This window comes from Lates calcarifer, unplaced genomic scaffold (genome assembly GCF_001640805.2).
Source record: "Lates calcarifer isolate ASB-BC8 unplaced genomic scaffold, TLL_Latcal_v3 _unitig_1403_quiver_1546, whole genome shotgun sequence".
Lineage (NCBI taxonomy): Eukaryota > Metazoa > Chordata > Actinopteri > Centropomidae > Lates > Lates calcarifer.
The window spans coordinates 1-23,830 of NW_026115497.1; the positions used below are offsets into that span (position 1 = coordinate 1).

Here is a 23,830-nt window from a genome sequence, read left to right on the forward strand (position 1 = left end):
TATATCTACAAAATGCTTTTAGATGTCATACTCAGGGTGAAGCCGAGACATTTTGTAAAATTGGAAGTTAGGCCACAAGGCTGTACATGTGTATAGCCCAATGAGGGTATAGCTAAAAGTCGTATTGTTCCATTACAGGTGATAAGTTAAAAGGAATGGGTTCATTGCGAAGGTCTGCTGTGCTGTTGCTTTTGACTTTCACAGTATCAGGTAAGTTCCTCAGTATAAAGTCTTGACTAGATACTAATGGGAATGACATCCTTTACTGTGCAGATTGTCCGACAAGATATGGGACTATACTGAAAGGGCCTTTAATTTATTAAGGAGGGTAAAAATAGAAATGCTAATTATTTTTTCCACTTTCCTCTTTGGTAAATCGCAGAACAAATTTGTTGACCAGAATTTTTATCATCTAAAAACCAAGAGTTTAAGCCCAAATGCCTGACTCACTGCCTACTTTCACCATCCACAGAGGCATACGCAGCGAGGATCATTGGGGGTCAGGAGGTTTCACCATACTCCATCAAATATCAGGCATCCCTGCAGGATGAGAAAGGGCAGCACTACTGTGGAGGAACCTTAGTGCACCCTCAGTGGGTGGTGTCTGCTTGCCACTGCTGGAAGCCGTAAGTACTGACACTAGACATTATCAGAGAAAGGCACACAGCCAAAGCAATGGAGACTGATGATGTTTTGAGATGTAAATTGTTATAATAATTGGGTTTTATTGTTTGTTTGATGAAGATGAAGATGTTAAATTGTAATTTTGCAGTTAGAGGGTAAATTCTAAAACACATTATATCTGACTTTGGCCCTTAGGAGCAGTCTGATGAGGGTGGTGTTGAGTGAACACAGCTTGGTCACAACAGAAGGATTTGAACAGATCTTCAATGTCTCGAAGATATATGTCCACAACTACAACTACAAGACATTCAACAATGACATTATGCTCATTATGGTAAGAAGAAGAATAGACTGAAATAATAGATGAGGTACATGGAGGTTTTGACACATCCCGTCCTGAGCTGATGAGTGATGTGACTGCTTGGTCAGCATCTCTCAGATAAGGTGCTGTAACTTTGTTTTTTGTTTCAGTTGAGTGAACCGGCACAGCTGAACGCAAATGTCCAGCCAGTTGCTCTGCCTGATGAACACACCCCTCCGCTTGTTGATGACATCTGCACAGTGAGCGGCTGGGGCGTGACACAGATTTACAGTTACTACCTGTCCCCTGTGCTACGTGCTGTGGATGTGAGAATCCAGCCTTACTGCATATATTACTACTGGGGCAGGATCACCCCAAACATGCTGTGTGCTGGATCTCGGATGGGTGGCAAAGATTCCTGCCAGGTACAGAAGATTTATGTCGAGGTTTTATGTTTTGTTTTGTTTATGTATGTGTTGCATGCTTTAATTAGTACATAATAATGTAGCATAATGCTGTCTTAATTCCTCCTTTTATTAGTCTACCTGCCGTGTTGTATGTGCTTTTATGTTGCATGTTTTAATGTCTGACAAGTAAAGTGATGTCTCATAACTCAAACTAGAATTACTATCTTGCCGTTATATGCCAACCAGTCTAGTTGTAGTTAATCAGTGTGTGAATTCTTCAGTTATGGACAAAAACACTAGCATATCACTAGCATAACTAAAATATGCACAATCCCCATTAAATTAACCAAACAAGAGGCCTCATATCCCATAATGATCTCCATGACAACAGAGCATGTTTAATTACAGTACTTTTAGTAAAAGTCATTTCAAAGAAATCAGTTTTACATCATTAATATGTATATTTATGCAGTTAATATAGATACATTATGTACTTTTTTAATGTACTGTTCTTGAGCCAACGTGTCCAGTTGAAAATACGTTTCTTCCTACTCTAGCCAATTAACTCATTTCTTAGGAAAGATTTTTATACCAATTTGTTTCTCTTTGTGTGCTACATATCTGGTATCACTTTGAACAAAGTTTATGCAGAAAGGTCCTCCAAAACCTAATCAGATCACCTGCTCCATGGAGTACCTGTGGTGTAAATATGAAGTTTCTATCTGTCATTCTTGAGTTATCATGTTCACAAGAATGTGTCTATCAAGTCAGAGATGACACCACGTACCATGGAGTGCAAATAAAGCCCACTGCAAACTAGTGTGCACCATTCAAGACTTGAATTGAAAAAAAACCTGAACTGAAACATGTTCATTCGTCATCATTGATTTGATTTGGTAATCCACAGGGTGATTCTGGTGGGCCCCTCATCTGCAACGGCTTCTTTGAAGGCATTGTCTCCTGGGGTATCAGCTGTGCAAACCCATACTTCCCTGGGGTCTACACCAAAGTGAGAAACTATGTTGAGTGGATGAAATGGATTATCGACACTAACACACCATAAACAGTTGCCATGATCCTTGATGAGCACACCGCAGAGATTTTGATTCATTCATTTTGAAAACAAACTGAGATGCCGATTCATGATTATTGACAGATTATTTTCAAGTGCTTTATGAAAACTACTAACTTTCTTTCTGTTTTTTTTATAGTACTAAATGTCAACTTAACACACTATGTTATGTAGAGCCAAGGTTATTAGTCATTTCTTGATATAAGGTTTCCTAAACATATACTAAAATGCTTATAATTCATTGATTTCCATTTATTCATTCACTAAAATAAAATAATAAAATAAAATTGTTATTGGTTATAGTGGTTTGAAAGATGGTAAAACTGCATTAATTAGTAGAGAGGGACAATATGGTTAAAATCAATATTGAATTATCACCACTTCCCTTGTGTTACTACAAGCACTGAATGAATAAATAAACCATTCACAGTGGCAATAAAGATGAGTTGTTTCTCTTATGATAACTTGGTGGCTGTCTGTACTTTCAGCAAGCTCATGCCTTGCCTTCACAAGAATAAAAAAAAACATCCACTAAGATGTGTGTTGCACTGAGTCTGTGTGGTGTCGTCTGTCTCTAATGGTAAAAAAATATATGTATATTGTATCATTAGTGTCAGGACAGACAAATTACCTGGCAAATGTTTTCCCTCATAGTTTTTGCTAGGGGTGTATCTTTTTTTCTTTACAGAATATGTTGTTGTGTAGAAAAAGTGTGTAAAGAATATGTATAGGTCGACTGGCATTCTCGCGCCATGCTCGGTAGCAGTTGTTTTGTTTATACAACAGTGTCCTTCCCTGTTAGAGATAGTTGAAGTGTGGCTGCCGTTAGCCGGACCCCAAAAACAGCTTAAATTACCTTTACGGGGTAAATTATGTCTGTGAAACACGCCATTAGCCGGGGGCTCGAGTTGGGCCGGTCGGTCTTTCAGCTGGGTCTCCTCAAATCCGGTGGCCGAGTCGCAGCAAGGCTCCGAGCTGATCGTTTCCGTGTAGGCCCGTCGGTCCGCACCGTTCAGCCTCAGGCTTTCCTGCCGTCCCGGTACCGCTATTACCGCACCTCTCTGAAGGGCCTGGCAGCCCAGCTTCAGTCCGCCGGCTTCAGGAGGGGATTCACCGGCGGCTCCCCGCGAAACAGGGCCGTGTTTTTGGCCTTCGGTCTCGGTGTGGGACTCATCGAACAACAGCTGGAGGATGACAGGAGGAGTGCGGCGACATGTCAGGAGATCCAGGTTTGTTGTCATTCCTTCTTTAATTGTTGTCCCAAGTACTGTACTTGAGTATAGTTTTACTTGTTAATTTATACTATTTATACTCTATACTCTTACTCCACTACATTTCAGAGGGAGACATGGACTTTGTTATGCTTTGTTCTGCTTTGTTATAATGCATTATTATGTTATCTACCACAGCTCCCAAAATTACATAGGATTAAAACAAATTAAACTTTTTGACCCTTTTAAGAGCTTTTATCAAGTGTGTGGGTACTCCCTAATTTCCTTGGCTGAATCTGTTATCTCTCCACCTGGCCTAAACTAAGGATGGGATCAGAATGAAGCTACCTTTCTCATCTTTTCTCCCAATCTGCAGGCTGTGTTCAGCAAGAAGAGATTCCAGAGCCCTCTCAAACCATTCACCTCTGGACATAAACTGGAGGATTACATTATAGGGAACCAAATTGGGAAAGGCTCCAATGCAGCTGTGTACGAGGCCGCAGCTCAGTTAGCCCCTCCGAACGAGAGTGAGCGTAAGTGCTCCCTGGTGCAGCTGAGGGAAGATGAAGAGGAAGGGGAGAAGGCTCGATCTCTGACATGCTGCTCACTCAGAAACTTTCCTCTGGCAATCAAGATGATGTGGAACTTCGGGGTGGGTACTCTACAACAAATTTATTTTAGGTATCAATCCTCTGGGAAAACAAATGACACACACATCAGTACTGATCAGTGTTTTCTGATGCCATTTGTTTGCAGGCAGGTTCGTCGAGTGAGGATATACTGAAATCCATGTCACAGGAGCTGGTGCCTGCAGGCCCCCTGGCCTTAAAGCAAGAAAAAGAACAAATTACTCTGGATGGGTAAGTACTTTGATTGTTCTTTACTAGTACTATAGTAATGAACCTGGTGGAAGGAAAGATGTTTATAAATGGCTGTGATCTCATCTCTGTCTACATTCAGACAATTTGGAGTCCTTCCCAAAAGAGTGTCAGCACACCCTAATGTGATCAGAGTGTACCGGGCTTTCACAGCGGATGTTCCATTGCTGCCAGGTGCCCAGGAAGAGTATCCAGACGTGCTGCCAGCCAGGCTCAACCCTGCTGGTCTTGGCAACAATCGCACTCTTTTCCTGGTCATGAAGAAGTAAGATAATCTTTCACCCCTCATGGTCAAATCTCATACATGATGAGAATTAGAATGTTGTCGTCTGCATGTTTTACCAGTTTTTAATGTGAAGCTGCAGCAGAGGGTAATGCTCTGTTAACATTAGCAGTATCTTAATACAGCTCTGATAAAGCCACCTGTCTTCTTCTGTGCCTTAGCTATCCATGCACACTGCGACAGTACCTGGAAGTGTCCACACCGGGCCGCAGGCAGGGCACTCTGATGGTGCTGCAGCTCCTTGAGGGGGTCGACCATCTGTGCAGACAGGGCATCGCCCACAGAGATCTCAAATCAGACAACGTGCTGCTGGAATTTGACTCAGGTGACATATGTGTTCCATCAGTGGGAGACCAAATTAAACAGATATGCAAATTCCAATCTTCAAATCAATCAGGGATTTGACTCTATTAGTTTTTGTTAAAATTTCAATTGATTCTTCTTTTATACAGATGGATGCCCTCGTTTAGTGATTACTGACTTTGGCTGCTGCTTGGCTCAGAGTGACTCAAGTCTACAGCTGCCCTTCAACAGCATTTGGGTCAACAGAGGAGGGAACGCTTCACTAATGGCACCTGAGGTAGCCTTAATAACTCCTCATTGTAGTTCGCTCTTATTACAGTTAAAAACGTAAAAAGACTCTGTTTTAAAGAGGCTGTCATTGTGATAAATACAGATTCGTGCAAAGAGACGTTTTACAGTTAACCATAACTAACTGTGTGTTTAATCATTTTCCATGATGTGTCTGCCCACAGGTGGTCACTGCAGTTCCAGGATGTGGTGCAGTGATTGACTACAGCAAAGCAGATGCCTGGGCTGTGGGTGCCATCTCCTACGAGATATTCGGGCAGCATAACCCGTTCTATCGAGCCGTGGGACTGGAGAGCAGGACTTACCAGGAGAAGCAGCTTCCTTCTCTACCCTCCAGCGTTCCAGCTGATGTGCAGTTAGTGATCAGACTACTCCTCAGGAGGAACCCAAGCAAGGTAAAGCAGGGGTTGTGAAGACTTTTTTTAGGACGCTGTGAGCTCAGTCAAGTCCAGGAAAACTCTTAAAATCAACTTGAAGTTTGCAGTATTCAAATTCAAATAGTCAGTCATGTTTTTCTCCACAGCGCCCCAGTGCCCGTGTCGCAGCTAACATGCTGCATCTCAGCCTCTGGGGACGGAAGGCCCTGGCCAATCAGGACAGTGCAGGCATGAGGAAGCTGGCTGATTGGCTGCTGTGCCAGTCTGCTGTGGTTCTCCTGAAGGGCTGTAGTGGACCCAGTGGGAACAAGGTGGAGGCAGAGCTTCAGAGGAGCTTTCTGGCTAACCTGGACCTGGAGGACCTGCGCACCGCTGTGGGCTTCCTGCTGTATGGACGAGATCAGCGTCAGGCCTGCATACTGTCTGCATAGATACACTCAAACACATAACTTAGAGTCCTGAATATGGATAGACTGGGAGCCTGGGGTTAAATCTTGCTTTAGAAATCAGTAAAACATCTATATTTGTAATATTTATAATCTTAGCCTTTACATCTATTGACTAAGTAGTGGAGAAAAAGCACTGTACTCTTACACTCTTACTGTGACTGCCAGTGTATTACCGCATTTATTGTGAATTGTCAAATATTGTAATTCACCTTTTTGACCTTTTTCCTGGTCCACCCTAACCCAGTGCTGTCTGTTGCTGCTGAAGTCACTGATCTGCACTTCCCAGGATGAGTTCTCATAAATATGTGAATTAGTTTCACTCAGAATCACTACACATCAGCAGGAGTTAAACAAAGTACAACTAGTGCCCCTAATGCAGAAAGCTACATGTCTTCTGGGTGCAATGCATCATGGATGATCCTGATCCTAGGCCAGAAATGGAAGGTACCACTAGCTACTGGTAATTCTCCCTTAAAAGTGGATATTTTCTTTACAAGCTCTAATGCACTTTTTAAATATTTGCTAGGAAAGATGCCGCACAGCTGTTATCTGTGTGTTTGATGAAAATTTGCCTGTATAAAAGTTATAGACTAACAAAGGCGAAGGAAAATGCTGATATTTTAGATTTAAAGTAATAATATACTATACTTGTCAGACTCTACTGTGTAGGGGGACCTTAAGTTTACATATTCGCAGGTAACGCACAGAACATAAACTGCTTGTTTGTCCATCAAACTGTCATCAAACTGGTTTCCAGTGGGTGTCTGTGTAAGGTTGTTAGTCGATCACTTATACTCCTATTCTGCACTATGAAATGTATGTAGAAGCCTCTCCATTGTGTCACTACGTAGTAATCACAATGATGATGGGTAGCACTGATCATGCAGAGTATTGACCGACCTTATGGATGTGGTTTTGTTGCTTTTAGTCCTGTGGTTTGCACTTTGTGTCCATGTTTGCACTTGCTCAGAGCCATTGGGGTGGCTTACTGGTGTTTGTTTGTTGCTAGCTTATATACAGTTTAGTACTGATTATAGTCTGGTAAATTGATTTGAATGGAGTGACTTAACGTTTCACACTTCTCTATCATCTGTTATCAAAACCAGTAGGTTAAGTCTACACTTTCAGTATCTTTAAGTATCACATAATCACTTACTCAGTTAGGGATACGAGATAAAGAGCATGTATATTGTTTTCATACAAAGATGGGGAGAAATATTTTGGATAAATGTAGATTTTTCTGCAGTGTTTCAGAATAAAGGTATCTGCCTGAAGAGAGCTTTGAGTGCATTGTACAGATCATTCCACAGATTTACTTGAAGACATTACAAACCTATAAATTATGGGCCTAAAATGTTGGAACAGTATATATTCTGCAAAACCTGTATGGTGTTTATTGATCTACTGATATTATATATAGTTTTCTCATCTGATGGCATAGGATTTAGCATTTCAAGATTAGGATGGAGAAATCTCCTGCAAATAATACTTAATTTGTCACCATTGACTAAAAAATTAAGAAAAGGTTTGATAAATAACACACAAACAACTTCATGTTACAGGAATTTTATTTAAGACAGAGCCAAACAGGCATTTTAATGGTAGTACTCTGATTATGGTTAAACTGCTAACTAATAGACAAACATTTCTGTTTGGAATGTATTTAGGAACACACTCAAGTCAACTGTTTCCTTTTTATCTAGCTGCTATATGTCCCTTTTAATACTCCTCACCCTCCTCCTCTCCCTCACCCTCAATGGAGTCAACTCCGACCTCCTCGTAATCCTTCTCCAGAGCTGCCATATCCTCTCTGGCCTCAGAAAACTCTCCCTCCTCCATACCCTCACCCACGTACCAGTGAACAAAGGCACGCTTAGCGTACATCAGATCGAACTTGTGGTCGAGCCGAGCCCAGGCCTCTGCAATAGCAGTGGTGTTGCTCAGCATGCACACAGCCCTCTGGACCTTGGCCAGGTCTCCACCAGGAACCACGGTGGGAGGCTGGTAGTTGATGCCAACCTTGAAACCAGTGGGGCACCAGTCCACAAACTGGATGGAGCGCTTGGTTTTGATGGTGGCGATGGCAGCATTGACATCTTTGGGCACCACATCACCACGGTACAAGAGGCAGCAAGCCATGTACTTGCCGTGGCGTGGGTCACATTTCACCATCTGATTGGCTGGCTCAAAGCAGGCGTTTGTGATCTCAGCCACTGAGAGCTGCTCATGGTACGCCTTCTCAGCAGAGATGACAGGGGCATAGGTGGCCAGGGGGAAGTGGATACGGGGATATGGCACCAAGTTGGTCTGGAACTCGGTCAGATCAACATTGAGGGCACCATCGAAACGAAGGGAAGCAGTGATGGAGGACACGATCTGACTGATCAACCTGTTCAGGTTGGTGTAGGTAGGACGCTCGATATCGAGGTTCCTACGGCAGATGTCGTAGATGGCCTCGTTATCTACCATGAAGGCACAGTCAGAGTGCTCCAGGGTGGTGTGGGTGGTCAGGATGGAGTTGTAGGGCTCCACCACAGCAGTGGACACCTGGGGAGCTGGGTAGATGGAGAACTCCAGCTTAGACTTCTTGCCGTAGTCGACGGACAGACGCTCCATCAGCAGGGAGGTGAAACCAGAGCCGGTGCCACCTCCGAAGCTGTGGAAAACCAGGAAGCCCTGAAGACCAGTGCACTGGTCAGCCTGAGGACAGAGAGGGACACAGTCATCAAATATATGAGATACAGCAAACAAAGAATGAACTCCTCCTAATATTATGTTACCCACCAGTTTGCGGATCCTGTCCAGCACCAGGTCAATGATCTCTTTGCCGATGGTGTAGTGTCCACGGGCGTAGTTGTTGGCAGCATCCTCTTTACCAGTGATCAGCTGCTCAGGGTGGAAGAGCTGACGGTAGGTCCCAGTGCGCACCTCATCTGAGGAGTCAGATTGAGTCACAAACGAGTTTTACAAACTGAAATCATGAGCTATGTGATATCTGTATTTCTGGAGGTTTACCGATGACCGTGGGCTCCAGGTCGACAAAAACAGCCCTGGGGACGTGTTTTCCAGCTCCAGTCTCACTGAAGAAGGTGTTGAAGGAATCATCTCCCCCGCCGATGGCTTTGTCACTGGGCATCTGTCCGTCCGGCTGGATCCCATGTTCCAGGCAATAAAGCTCCCAGCATGCATTGCCAATCTGGACGCCAGCCTGACCAACGTGGATGGAGATACACTCACGCTGGGGTGAAGAGAAAGAAGATTTGGATTAAGATGCACCTCTGACATAGGGAACAGACCACAACTACTACTGATGAAGAGAAAAACACATGCAAACACATAAGGCTTCCAAACTGAAACCAACTTCTATAAAAACAGAAAGCGTTTTTTTAAGATAGCCTTTAAATTACCTGCAAAACTGCAAGGCATCATGGGCAACACTCATTATTTTGTTTGTCAAAAGTGAACACAAACTGTATCTCCACCGTGCATGAAAAACCTTCACTATTTACACTCAATTTTCTATGAGCACATGTCTAACCAAGGTTCAGTCTGTAATTTATTTCTTTGGAGCCCATGCATTTTCTGCTGCGACATAAGACTGTGCCTACTGCCAATGGGATTACTGTAGGGAGAGGGGATTATCTAGGTCAGACATGTTGCAGTGTGCTGTCTCTTTAAAAAGCCACATTCAGATCCTCCACTGAGGTTATGTGCCATCAGATTTCTAATTTATTATATATTTATATATTTTATTCTTTTCCAGTATAATAGAAATATAGTAGGTGGTTTAGTGTTATGTACCACATGAAGACAGCTGGGGGAATTTATCATTTCACAGGAGATGATCTTTATTACAATGGGCACTGAATTGATGTAGTATATAAGAAGGTACATCAAAGCTGCACAAAGGGCCAGAAAATCAGGTTGACTAACTGGTAGTGAAGTTAGTGTGAAGCCAGTGATCAAGCATTGGTATCTAAGCTGATTTAGATGAGTTATGTGGGAAGAGGATTAGTCCTTTGCACTGCAGGAATGTATTAGATTACATTCTAACAAAACTAACAAATGTTTAATTGTCTAACATAAGGCAAATTGACGATGCATCTACAGCAGTAATAGGCGACAGAATATACCAACACAAGAAAGGGTAACATTGGAGAAATATCACATGTGCGACCTACTTTCCCCCCCATCTCCCCCTGATATAGGTTAGACATTTAAAACAACAGATGGAGAGAGAAATGTCAGAATTCAATTTAATATCGTACTTACCATGATGGCTTGTCGATATTATGCAATGTAATGAGACAAGTCTGAGGAGTGTTGTCGTCTGCAGTGTGCGGTGTCTGAAGCTGGTCTGACGAAGCCGCACTCTCTGCCTCTTGAGGAGGACAGGTGAAGTGCGCAATAATAATAAAACCTCCTCCGTCTGCCGCAGTAAGTTAGACATTCAGAACAACGTTACATAGGATAATATAGTTAAATGTATTTATGCATTGTTCTATTATAGCTCTCTCTCAGAGATAGGTAGACATGAAAACTGATGAACAGAAGCAAAAAAAATCTTAATTTTGACTATGAAGTAATTGTGACTTTGTAACTCAAAACACTGATTTACAGTCTCATAATTTTAACTCTTGTCAAAATGTTTTTATCATGCGTAATAGTAAGTAGAAAACAGAAAGAAAATAAAAGTCAAAATTCTCACAATTTAACAAAGTAATCTTACCATCTTTTATTTTGACTTAGTGACTCAAAATGAGTTACTAAAGCCAAATTATCAGATGGTTAGCTGTATCTCATAGTTCAGACTAAGTCCCCCTAACTTCTTCTTTCAAGACATATTTTATATCATTACACCTGTGTTTCACCTCTGTTGACATTCATCTGTTTATACACCAACCTCGTCTCATTGAAGTCTACAGGAAGAGTTAAACTTGTATGCAAATACATTAAAAACTCTATTGCTATTACTATTTTCCTCACCGTGGCGGAGATGGGCCTCTAGAGGCCGCCCCCTCCCACCTGCCCTGTCACTGTCTTGTGGACCCATGTTGCCTTCACGGTCAGAACCATGTGGTTATTTTGAAAGCCACACGCGCGACCAGACAAGAAAAGGGAAAAAATAATATCTCATCTAGAGTGGGTTGATACTGTGTACCGTGTATTGAATTGCCAGACGTGGCGCATTCAAAATTACAACGTTTGACCACTTTATTAAACATGAAACACTACACTGATGTACTTTTTGTCCTTCCTCTGTGGCAAATACGACACGGGAAGTTACGAGCTCACAAGGAAATAAAGTACCTACACAAGTCAGTCTCTCCGCTACAACTCACACAGCTCCATATTAAACACGTAACTCAGAAAATATGTTGTCATGTTGGAGAAACCTGAACGCAACTCGCGCCATTATTTCACCGTGTTATACAGCAGCGGGTTTCTTCTCTCTACAACCGCAACAAACTTTGTCTCTCTGCAGCGACAGAAGAGTTTCACGCGTGAATCCCAACAGAAAGTGCTCAGGGAAACGCTACAATGTGCCACCGAGCGCCGAGTTTGTTGCTCGGGTGTCAGGAATCCCTACCATGGCCAAACTGCCTTACCAGGAGACAGCGGACGGGCTTGATGCGGCGTTTGTCGGTGTCCCAATTGACACCGGGACCTCCAACCGACCCGGAGCAAGGTGCTGTTTTTCTCTGCAGCAGCTGGGAAAGAGTGTGGGCCTGCTGCTGCTGTATTCATACAGTGTCACAGCATATGTGTCTCTAGCGAGAGTCCCCTGTCACATTACGCAGTTACTTTGAGATTACAGCATAATATGCTTTCAAGCAGTTGCACGAGCCATTATTTTCAGATTTATAAAGATAAATTGAAACCCCAGTTTAGTTCATCAAGAGAGCAATTTGTTGAATCTACAACAAAGCTTCATATTTCATGTTTTGTATGTAAAATCTTAACGTGAGATTTAATCAGTAACTACAGCTGTTATATAAATGTTGTTGAGCATAAACACAAAGTGACATAAAATGGAAATATAAAAATACTAATGCAGTATCCTTTGTGATCCTTCCTGAGTTTGCTTAACCTTTAGATTCAAATGTTGCAGCACAAATGTTGAAATTAAACACCAGACATTTCCTCCACCACCACAGGTTTGGTCCCCGTCAGATCAGAGTGGAGTCCGCCATGCTGAGGGCTTACAACAGTGGCACCAGAGCAGCACCTTATGAGTCCCTTATGGTGGCTGATATTGGGGACGTCAATGTGAATGTGTATGACCTGAAGGACACCTGCAAACGCATCATGGAGGCCTACAGGAAGATCCTGGCTACAGGCTGCATCCCTCTGACTATGGGTGAGAGTGACTAGATAAAAAAGAGGGACTCCACTTACACAGATAAGTAAATGTTTTGTAAGAGTAAAAGAAAGCTCTGTTGAGTCTGGTCTGTATAATTATTACCCAGATAAACAGCCTCATAAGCTGTGATTGAACAAGTGCGTGTTCGATCAAAGGTCAGATGTTAAGGAAGTTTTGGTGTCTGCAGGTGGTGATCACACAATTGCATATCCAATCCTGCAAGCTGTTGCTGAGAAGTAAGTATGTAGGTTATGTGTTACTGCCTGGGGGCTGCATGTGTGCTGCATCTATATTATCAGCAGTTTAAAGTACAAGGACTAGACAACTAACAAATGTTTTTTCAACAAATACAGTCGGAAATATGATTTAAAAAAGGAGAAAAGCAGAAAAGATTAACAAACCAATTATTTCAACTTTAAATCAGATATTCAATGTTTCTACTCCAAGATGAACAGCATGACTTTTGCACGTAGATACATGCCTACACATGACAAGAAACCCGTGCAAAAACTTCATGCACTGCGTCCTCATGCCTCACTCCGTCTGTTCTCTGATACTGCATCAGGTATGGCCCAGTGGGTCTGGTCCATGTGGATGCTCATGCTGACACCAGTGATGTGGTCCTTGGGGAGAAGATTGGACACGGGACTCCATTCAGACGTTGTGTGGAGGAAGGGCTGTTGGACTGTAAGAGAGTGGTCCAGATCGGCCTGCGGGGATCAGGCTACTCTGCAGATTCATATGAATGGAGTCGTGCCCAGGTACTCTGCTAGAACATTGTAGGTCTTGTGTATACAACAGTCAAATGTCAACATTCTGGTTTACTGCGGAGCCATAGTTTAGTTAACAGTCTAGAGAAAATGTTACGAGTTGAGCACCAACTTGCTTCTAGTTGAGTCACTTCTTTTCTTCTACCTGAACCAGTCAGCCCTGGCCCGGCTGGCCTGTCACGCTATTTTCCGATAGTGATTCACTGTACTATCTAGACTGCCCTGAAGAAGCAGCACTGCTCAGATACTGTATTCTAATCTCTTGTATTGTCAGTGCAGTACTGGCTGAAGCTCTTGTGAAACAACCATGAGCTACAGGAAGATGCTGAGTTTTAAGGCTACAGCTGATTGCAGCTGAGCATAAGTTGTAGATGCCAAAAATAAGCACTTGTTCAAACAATCATTGAGCCAGCCAATAATAGATACTGTAAGGTCATTTTGTGCTGTTGGCTGGTTTCTATGTTGTCCCTTCAAGCAAAAGAGAATGACGGTATTTTAACAAGCATTCATTACTTGTATATTGTGCAGGGTTTCCGAGTTGTCCAAGTGGAAGAGTGTTGGTTCAAATCTCTTGCACCTCTGATGGCTGAGGTCAGGGCTCAGATGGGAAGCGGTCCAGTATACCTCAGTTTTGACATCGATGCTCTTGACCCGGGCTTTGCTCCTGGAACCGGCACACCAGAGATAGCAGGACTTACTCCCATCCAGGTAAACATGATGCAACAGACTTTAATCTGTCTGAACTATCGTCTGATTTTTTTTAAAAAGATCTTGTGACACTATTTTGTCTTGTTGCTCATTATATTATGAATTTACTTTAACACTTCCACATGTATAATTTAAAAGTGCATGCATGCAGGAGGAAAATGTCAGCAGAGAAATTAGAGTGGTTGTCATTGATTCTATTAAAATAAGCAGTTTGTCAAAATGACGTATGTTCTTTTTAAACTGTAACTGAATCAGCTGTACTCATTTGAACAGTGTGAATTTTGCTATATTTTCATTATCTTGACTTGATTTAGGGAGTTGAGATTATCCGGGGCTGTCGTGGTCTGAATCTTGTCGGATGTGATCTAGTGGAGGTATCTCCACCCTATGACACCACAGGTATTTTACACATTTAATTTCTCATCAAAATACATTGTTTATATATTTTTGTACCCTCTATTTATACTTTTTTCCACTTAACAGGGAACACTGCACTGACTGGTGCCAACCTTCTGTTTGAAATGTTGTGTGTCCTCCCAAAAATGAAATACTACTGATCAGAGTAAACCACACAGAACAGTACAGGTAGTTTGTTTACAGTCAGTACCACATTACCTGAATACAACATGACCATGTTGTTCTGCTGACTAAGCCTTTAAATAAGCCAAATTCTGCAACAATTACAACTTTATGTTTTCATCAAAGCAATTAATCAAAACCATCAAGGAGATAAATACAATATTGAGACTAAGTCAAACATCTGACAGCACCAGATGTTAATTACACTAACTTGTAAATGAAATTCAGAACTACGGCATCTTGATAAATCAGTGGAATATATTCACCTTATCTTTCAATCTACTTTAAAATACAGGATAAGATAACAAAGCAATGTGATTATATTGGTATATATTATATTGGTATCGGTGACATTTGTACAGTTTATGTTAATAAATCAAGCAAGCACACACTAAGTTTGACTTTAATGTGTTTGTCATGTCACTTAACTCACTTAACATCACTTGCACAGTACGTTGATGACTAGGAGTTTAATTTTGAATAAACTCATAAGACTTTGCACCTGCATTTTTGTTTTGTCAGGGCATCTTAAGAAGAAGATGGTCGGTTTGAGCAATATAGGTTAGCAGTAGCCACTTCATTACATTATTATTCATTGTTACAATTCTTTTGCAAAACACTTGTAAACTCCCTTTTCTGTGTTTTTTAACCTTAATTTGTCTTACACCTCCTCTCAGGCTGTATGAGTCCATCCTATCAGCAGCACTGAGAGGACCACCACTCCAACCTGTGTCACATATTTAACCCTGCTGTGACAGAACCAGAACTAATGGTGGCCAGATTACTAACACCGCAATAGACATAATAGTATCATTATCATATTCCTGGTAAACCTCAAGCCGACAGTCACTTTAGAGGTTCCTCAGCTTGTTGGCTACTGCTTAAACATGAAGACTTAGAAGAGTCTGTTCGATTTTCAGCGTGTACATAATGTTAAATATATGTGTGTGAGAGCGTAATGTTTCGAGCTAACCGCGTGCCAGCAGCGCACATTAAAAATAATCAAACATACCCTGTGTTTTCTCCCCACGCGCCCTGCAATGGACCAATCACAGCAAACGGCGACGTAAACAAGGAAACGGTCAAATCAACCGCGCACAAGTACGAGAAATGGAGAGAAAACTTCATGTATTTCTACACAAACAAGGTGTCATTTCACTTTCTCAAACGAGTGGCTTCCTTTCTCGCATTTTAGGACACAACCTCTCAGTGTAACGTAACCAGTGAGTTAAAACTTTTATGACAGTTTCTCCGTCGACCGCACTCAGCTTGAATTGAATAGAGGAAAGAAAATCTCGGGAGGGTTATTGGACCCAACAAAACCTAATTTTCAACCACGACACGACGGCTGACTTAAAGGTGAGATGCTTGTTTAGTTCACAACATTAAAGTTCAGGTTAATTTTCTCCCTTGTGTGAGATAATTTGAGCAACTCAATCATGTAATGTGACGTCTGCTCCTTCGCACCTGTTCCAGTGTCTCCAATCAGTATCATGGTGCGTTAACGAGCATGACCAGAGTGTTTGCATTAAGTCTATGGTTTGTCCCTGTATGTATGTGTACGTGTGTGTGTGTGTGTGTGTGTGTGTGTGTGTGTATGTATGTATGCAAAGAAACTTGACTAAAACTGCATAATATACACTTTTATAATTTAACAAAATCACCAAAAGGAGGTCTCACGTGTGAAAACATGTCCCTCAAGTCCACTAGCATTAGAAAAGCAAAAAATAAAAATTTAAGGAAGCCTTTTAAATGTGTATATGACACAGAATCACATTAAAACCTTGCAGATTTTTTCAGTAATTTGGCCTGTATCAGACAATAGCAAATGACACATGCTTACAATATTTTGTTGTAAAAGTAGTATTGTACATCTTTTTTTATTCAAACAACAATCCCAAACAAAGGGGAGACCTTTGACTCATGCCCCCAGTAGTCTGACTTAAGACGCACTGTGTGTTCTTGTATCTACATGTGCTCTTTGTTTCTGTAATACCCTCCAATCAATGCTGATTTTGTGCTTGTATATACTGTTTGTCTATTTAGACAACTAGTACCATTGCTTGTTTCGTAACAGTTATTCATTTAATTTACATGTTGGTAAGTCGGGATTCCTCTTAGTTTCTTGATGTTTAACACACAATGATGCTTTTGTTACAGCACCTGAGAAGGAGCAAAGGCAGAGCCAGATGGAAGAATATTCAGGTAGGCACTGTTTTATAGTACATGGACTTTACAAGACAAAAGCTGCAGTCAAAATGCCAGTTCTGTTTTGCAGTATGAGCATCCAGTGTTGGTATCTTTTAATTCTGCGTTATCTAATATACAATTATGATTTATTTCATTGAGTTTGATTTTTTTTATTTTTTGTTAGCTAAGTCTGATTCTGTGTGTTTTTTTCTGATTTTTTTTTTTTTTTTTACTATATCATAGCAATAAAATGGATAATAGCATATGTGGAACAGTGTCCTCACCATAAACAACATAGCAAACTGGACTTAAGATCAAAAGCACTTTTATTGTGGAAGTCAAGATAAACCTGAAACAAAGATGAATAATTTCTTTTGATTATTTCTTCTGATGCTGTGCCTGAAAATCTCCTAAATAGTTAAACCACATCTAAGACTTTGAGCTCATGTTTGTTAAGCAAACAGTTATCTCCACATTTTCAGAAAATCAAACATGAACTACCAGCTTTACCTGAGAAGGATTATTCTCGGTAATCCACACTGATTGGAATAAAGAGCACAATAAAAGTTGTTGCATGCTTTAGTAGTTTACCAGATAAAAAGGGGCTTGGAAAACATTTTTCATGGGAATTGTGTATTGAACACTGGAGATGTGCAGTGAAACACATGGACCTATACCAGGCAGGGATGGTCTAATAAAATAAATTATATTGCTTTTGGGGGCTTGATCTGATATCTGAGTGAGATCTGACTATTCTTTTCTTGACTTGTGTTTAGAAAGTATCCCAGCTTTGTGGAAGTGCAATACTTTATTGCTGCTACTACTGTATTGCTTGGATGTCTCTTTGAAATGTGCTCCCTCCTGACATGCTTAAGTTCAGATCCAAATGAGTAGTAAGACCTGATGTATGCTCAAATTTATGTTTGTAGGTGAGTCACAGTCACTTCCCTGATGCCATTTATGGTGTGGACAAACATCATGTACCTCAACTAACTCACCCAGGCCTGTGAAAGACAAAGCTAACTATCACTGAACTTTTGAATTAAATTATACATGTTGTTCTGAAGATGAAAGAGGCACACGCTCTGGTGAGGGTGGTGCAGCAGATGACCAGACAGATGCCATTCTGATGTCATCTTGCAGCAACTGTTTGAGCATGTCTGAACGCCAGGGCCATGCTGTGTACCCTGAGTGACGGTCTGGTGTTCTACTCACCTTTCCCTGTTTGAATGTGTGTGTGGATTGCATTCATGCATCTGTGTTTTATTTTGGTCAATGACAGCACTGTCTTTCAGATGCAGGTCAGAGCTGTAGATAATCTTGACTTGCTGTGTATGTCTCCCTAATGCTTACAGAGGCTACGTGTCTTAGAGAGACACCCAGCCAGGCTTCTGGTACATCACTGGACCTATACTCTTAAGGAAAATGCTGCTTCCATTGACTTATTTACTTGTTAACATTGTCCCTTTAACTTTGTCCACAGACTTTCAAACCCCCAAAAAGGGGCAAAGATCAGCTTTACAATACTTTCAGGAAGTCTGTTTCAACACTATAGCTCATGAGTTTCCTGGGAGTATGTCTCAGCAGTTTTGCAAGATATACAATTTAACTTAATCATCATGTTTTTGTGTTTTTTTATAGTTGGCAACTTTTCTAAATGACCTTTGTAAGGATATGAATCCTCTTGGAAAGAGTTTTTTATAGCCACAGTGTCTTAGTACACATAGTATATGTCTGTTTTTAAGAGTAGATAATCAACATAATGTTTAGTGTTCTCTTCAATGTGGTTTTAACAAACGTATCCTTTTCTGACGCTAATTTCAAGTCTCATTAATATATTAACGTTGTTAACAAAATGGCATTTTGTTATTTGGTGAAAATGAGGGTGGAGGCAAGGAAAGACATGACCCACATATAAGGGTTAATAAAAAGAAAGGGGGAAAGCCCCTTTGTGTTCTCATCCAGTGTAACTGTGTATCTGGCTCCCACCGAGAGCAGAAACATTTCATATTTCTTGGCTGATCTGTTGGTCATTGTCACAGCTGTTGCTCCAGCTGCATAGTGCAGCTCCATTTGGCAACATACACTGTGCTACAGTTACTCTAATGTGATACGCAGAACTGGCCTGTGCAAGGGTGAGTCATTTGACATCTTCACCACCATACCCCACCATAAAGTCGTCTCTCAGTGGAGACATAAAGGCATTGCATAAGCCTGAAGCTACTGTAACTTTTGGATTTGCTTTTACAGTTTATTCAGCTCTTTACCTCAGCATAAATCTTAGTTTACAAACTGTATTAGTTCTCTCTGTAAGCCAGAAGAAAATTAGGCTTGTAGCTTTTATATTATGTTACCTTGCTCTTAACATTAATTTAGTTTCTTTAGACGTGATATATTTAAAACATGCAAGTTAAGCAGTAGTGTACTTATCTAGACTCTAAAGTCCAAACAAAAATAGATGGTGTTTCTGAGTCACAGAGGATTTGGTCCTTGTTGGTACTGCACGAGTCAAGGATACCAAAGCATCCTTAACAGTTTGTTGAAGGGTACATTGGTTTCTGGACCTATAATAATGGTTTGAGACAGTTTTTACTAAACATGTTCTACACGGTTTTTCCAGTACTTTTCTGCTGACGGGAGGCAAGGGAGGAGTCCCTAAATCACACCACTGTGGTCAGTGAGATGCTTCTAGTATGCATTCACAGTCAAAGAACAGAAATGATCTTTCTCTTGTATTCAAGACGACGCTGAAGAGCACAGGAGCATGTCTCTACTCAGGGCCCTGTGTTAAAAGTGAGCTGTAACATATAGTTTGGTCTTAAATGTCTTGTCAACGCATCTCTCAGTTACCAGATTTAATGATTTCCTGAAATACAGTTGGAGGTGTGGAATTATCCAGTAATTCACAAGAAAAACACAGAAAAATTAAAGGAAAGTTTGAGAAAATGACGTTTAAGTTTAGGTAGCAGACATACTTTTTCCTCCTGCTGTCCTTGATCATTTTGCAGCTCCTTGCAGGGGTCCCACTGCCCTACTGTGGGACCCATGATATATCCATCTATTCCAGTCCTATGGTTTCTCCTCTTTATGTCTTGGCCCAGTCTGAATTGTACATATCCTGCTCACTTATGTGTCTTATTATTCACCCACATCTAAAAATTCATAGTGCAAAAATGATGTATGTGCAGAGTTTGACACTAGAAGACATTTGTCTGCTTCTAGGGAAGGTTTGTCCATCTCACTTTAAATCTTAGTTTAACACATTTATGACTTTAATGACATCATGACTAATTTGGAAGCTGGTCTCAGTCCAATATACAACTTGCACAAGTGTGTTGTGGAAACCTGAAACTTCTGGTACACTTACACATATTTTAAAGGGCATCTTTATTCTTTGTAACATCTTTTGTAATGTAATTGGACTGTAAAAACTGCTAATCTTACGAGTGTTACATTCCCAGCATACCAACCAACTCGATAAGCCTGTTCTGTTCATCTCCCTTTTAGCCTATTTTGGTGAGCAAATGAGAACAGCTCCTCTCCATTTCTATTCAGGGTTCAGCTTTTAATTGGCAACAGCTGTTCTCTCAAATCTCTGAGTGATACCGTACGCTCTTTACACTAGTTACACGAATGGACACAAACATGCAGTCTTCCTCCACACAACTACTGACTTCAGTCCTGACAAGTACTTACCATGTATTTCTGTGTTATATTTAGGACATGTCTGTGATGGGACAGCAACACAGGACATTTAATTTTGTCCTTTGTATCCACTGCATGGAGAAGTCATTTTAATTTTTGGTGTAGTGTCTCTTCTTACTCCAGTAGAGGGCACTTAATACTCAAGGATACTGTGTTTAGCTTTAGATGTCTAGTTCAACAAGATCTCCAACAGTGGTTCCATTTTCTACCAAATTAAGACAACTTCAGTCTTTTTTAGTGATCACAAACTTTATTTAAGCACATTTCATTGCCATTAATTTACTAAGTAAAATGTTATGTGACAGGAACTAGTTTCAGGGAGCCATTAAGTACTTTGGAAAATATGTGTCCTGAGGGTATAAAAAGTACACCACAGTTGTGGAACAGGTTTATTGCCCAATCGAAGAAGAATGACAAATCTCTGAACTTAAGCTGAAGTTTTATTCTTAGAAAAAATATACAATATACAATTAAAGAAGGGCAATCTTGTAATGCTTAAAAGATTTCTATAATAAATTATGTGGGAAATGTTATTGTAGGAATATACATCTGATATACAAAGAGACAGCTAACATGACCAGAACAGCAGTTGAGTACAATTTGGTACTTTTCTTGAGTATCTCCATTTTATGCTAGTAAGTACTTTTTACTCCACTGCAGTTATCTTGCAGTTATAGTTACTGCTTACTTTGCAGATTAGGATTACAGATAAAACATTATAAAGCTGTAGTCAAAGGCATCTCCACCTCCACCAGCTACGTGACTACTTTTACTTTTGATGCTTAAGTAAATTTTGAGTACATACGCTTATGATGTAACAGTTGGAAACAGGACTTGCTTGTAATGGAGTATTTTTACATCATGGTATTACTACTTTTACGCAAGAAGAGGCTCAGAATAACTGGTTACTTTGCAGGAGAAACTATTGCATAAGATTGGCATAATGTAGAATATCATGCTCTGCAGCGTACACATGCATCAGAAATTATAACGCAATAATGTAAAATATCTCAATACTTCTGCCACTACTGCAATTAGCTGAGTATTTAGTACCACAGGTGGACTTAACGTCCGTGTGCGGTAAATATAGTTGTACTACAATAGTATTTTCTCAGGGGTCGACGCATGTGAGGAGTGTGTGGTCATGTAAAGAGCTAACATGGGTCTACTAGGTGGCGTCTCCCCACAGTGGGATTAGCTGTCTTCTCTTTCAGCACTCCCTGAATTCCACTCCGCCTTTTACTTTTTCGGCTGCGCTCCCTCTCTCTCACTCACTCTCTCTGCACAGGACTTCCCAGTGACTTTGCAAGACTGCATTTAGCCCACAACCCAAAGTCCCAAGTTTCGGAGTGCAACTGGAGAAGAAGAAGCAAGTCTGGAGACCCTTCGAGTCGATATTTTGCGTCCCCTCCGCGAAAAACTAGCGCGAAAAAGGATCCGGTTTACCTGTTGATGAAGTCCCACCGGGTGTGGGACGCAGAGGAGCAGTCTGGTTTCTTCGCGGAGAATAAAAGTCCGAAAAAGGTGCAGGCAACACACCACTCCAGTGGCCAGGAGGAGTGAAGGACCTCGGTTTTTCCTTTTTCCCCAGCATTTGCAGCCTGTGCTGGGTTGGTGGAAAATGGGCACTCCGACCACTTCGATCTATGGACTTATCCTCTCGTTGATACTCACATGCCAACTGGTTTCTGTAAGTGAGCTCGAACTTTTCTCCTCACTCCTTTTTTTTCAACAAAGCATGTTTCATTCACCCGCAGAACTGACCTATAAAACCATTTATCTCCCCAGAGGTCAGGTCAGAGTTACAAACCAGGACCTTTATGTCCTATTAAAGGCAGAAAAAGGCATGTGTTGTTGATGTTTCTATTTATGTGCAGTAAATAGTGCGGTCTGCTGGTGCAGGGCTGCTTACTTACAGGTGGGCTGTTGAGCAGATTCCAGCACAGTCACAGTCATATCAGCATGTACCATAAAGATGCTTTTAAAAGTAATATGACAAACTAGAACCTCCTGTTGAGTGAAGTGGGCTAAGTTTGTCCATAGAAACAAGCTATTCATAGTCTCCCTGCAGTCCTCAACTCTTAAACCTTCTCAAACTTTGTCAGGCATTGCCCACACTGCCTGTTAGTTATAACGTGTGAAGTTAACTTTATTTTAGGGCAGTGTGATCAAAATGGATGAAAATGTGCAGTTATTACCGGTATCTTTTGTGTCCATACATTTAGGTCTTTGTCTTCCTTATGAATGAATAAGACCTGTAAAACCTGGAACAATAAGTTGGGGTTACTGTACAAAAAGGGGTGTAGGTTGTTTAAGGAAAAAAAAGGGTCTACTTATCTACAGCTACTCTCCTCCATCCAGGATCTACTTCAAGTGGGACAGTGCACCATTTTGGGAGTGTCCTAACTTGCATCCTCTGGTTTTATTCATTGAGCTTTAGCTGTTACGTAGTGTGCTCTGGGGCTGCAACTAACAGTTTCTAAAATTACTGATTAATTTTGAAATTATTCCCTAAATCATGTTGTCTATGAATTACTAATGAAAAGTTATTGGGGCTCAAGATTATGTCTTCATATTATCTAAACAAAAGCCCGAACCCATGCATATTTAAAGAAATATACAAGAGAGAAAAGTGTCAAATCCTCACAACAGCAGCTGGAACCAGATAATGTTGGAGCCTTTTTGCTTGAGAAGTGACTGTAATGATTAATCAATCATCAAAATTGTTGCACAGTAATTTTCTGTTGTTTGACTGATCAATTTACCAGTTAACCGTGTGAGCTCTAATCTACGCACTGTTGGGCATTTATTCAAGTATAATTAATAATGTTTGAGTCTGAAAATAAGATGTCTTTACTTTGCTATATCTGTAGTATGAATCATATAGAGGATGACCATCGCTTTGCTGCTGAGAATAGTCGCCCGCCCCCCACCCTCTAGAAATCCCGTCTGGTCTCTCACCTTTATGCCCTCCAATAAACAGAGCTGTCATGGCTGAGATATCTGTGACTCCTCTGTGTTGATTTGATTCGAAGCAGAGCCTTTTTTGAATGATGGGACATAGTTGAGGTGGCCAGAAGACATTAATCTTTCACCTGCTGGATATAGAGTATATGAGCAGTGATATGCCTGACATTTGAAAAGCTATAGTGTTAAATTTTTTATGACTTCAGGGTATATTTAACATCCAGCGGTGACATGCAATTGAATGCTGTGCCTTGCCCGTGGATGGCATGATCTATCACTTTGTGTCAGTGCACAAAGTTGCAACAGAACTTTCATTACCTGTGTCCTCAAAGGCAACATAGATTATATATCTTT

General features: G+C 41.0%; 4 protein-coding genes across 5 annotated transcripts; 3 read left to right on the forward strand and 1 right to left on the reverse strand.

The window, feature by feature from the left end:
- The first annotated feature begins 155 nt into the window (after window positions 1–155).
- On the forward strand, window positions 156–2,649 carry LOC108888645 (trypsin). The gene is made up of 5 exons (XM_018684724.2): window positions 156–210; window positions 473–626; window positions 820–958; window positions 1,096–1,350; window positions 2,240–2,649. Exons 1-5 carry the CDS (start codon window positions 156–158, stop codon window positions 2,393–2,395), a joined length of 759 nt encoding a protein of 252 aa, XP_018540240.1. The 3' UTR covers window positions 2,396–2,649.
- A 513-nt stretch (window positions 2,650–3,162) lies between these two features.
- LOC108888646 (serine/threonine-protein kinase PINK1, mitochondrial) lies at window positions 3,163–7,471 on the forward strand. Its single transcript, XM_018684725.2, has 8 exons — window positions 3,163–3,633; window positions 3,992–4,267; window positions 4,372–4,475; window positions 4,576–4,758; window positions 4,938–5,101; window positions 5,229–5,356; window positions 5,532–5,762; window positions 5,891–7,471. The coding sequence occupies exons 1-8, from the start codon at window positions 3,277–3,279 to the stop codon at window positions 6,173–6,175; spliced, it is 1,728 nt and encodes a 575-aa protein (XP_018540241.1). The 5' UTR covers window positions 3,163–3,276; the 3' UTR covers window positions 6,176–7,471.
- Window positions 7,472–7,743: 272 nt separating this feature from the next.
- On the reverse strand, window positions 7,744–10,624 carry LOC108888647 (tubulin alpha-1B chain). 2 transcript variants are annotated; one of them, XM_018684726.2, is made up of 4 exons: window positions 10,466–10,623; window positions 9,209–9,431; window positions 8,978–9,126; window positions 7,744–8,893 (listed from the first exon to the last, which is right to left on the reverse strand). In XM_018684726.2, the coding sequence occupies exons 1-4, from the start codon at window positions 10,466–10,468 to the stop codon at window positions 7,913–7,915; spliced, it is 1,356 nt and encodes a 451-aa protein (XP_018540242.1). In that variant the 5' UTR covers window positions 10,469–10,623; the 3' UTR covers window positions 7,744–7,912. The 2 variants fall into 2 exon arrangements, with proteins under 2 accessions (XP_018540242.1, XP_050923270.1); XM_051067313.1 differs by having other exon boundaries at window positions 7,744–9,126; window positions 10,466–10,624.
- Window positions 10,625–11,487: 863 nt separating this feature from the next.
- LOC108888648 (agmatinase, mitochondrial) lies at window positions 11,488–15,009 on the forward strand. Its single transcript, XM_018684727.2, has 7 exons — window positions 11,488–11,882; window positions 12,352–12,554; window positions 12,745–12,793; window positions 13,123–13,318; window positions 13,856–14,035; window positions 14,350–14,434; window positions 14,519–15,009. The coding sequence occupies exons 1-7, from the start codon at window positions 11,569–11,571 to the stop codon at window positions 14,590–14,592; spliced, it is 1,101 nt and encodes a 366-aa protein (XP_018540243.1). The 5' UTR covers window positions 11,488–11,568; the 3' UTR covers window positions 14,593–15,009.
- Window positions 15,010–23,830: the final 8,821 nt, after the last annotated feature.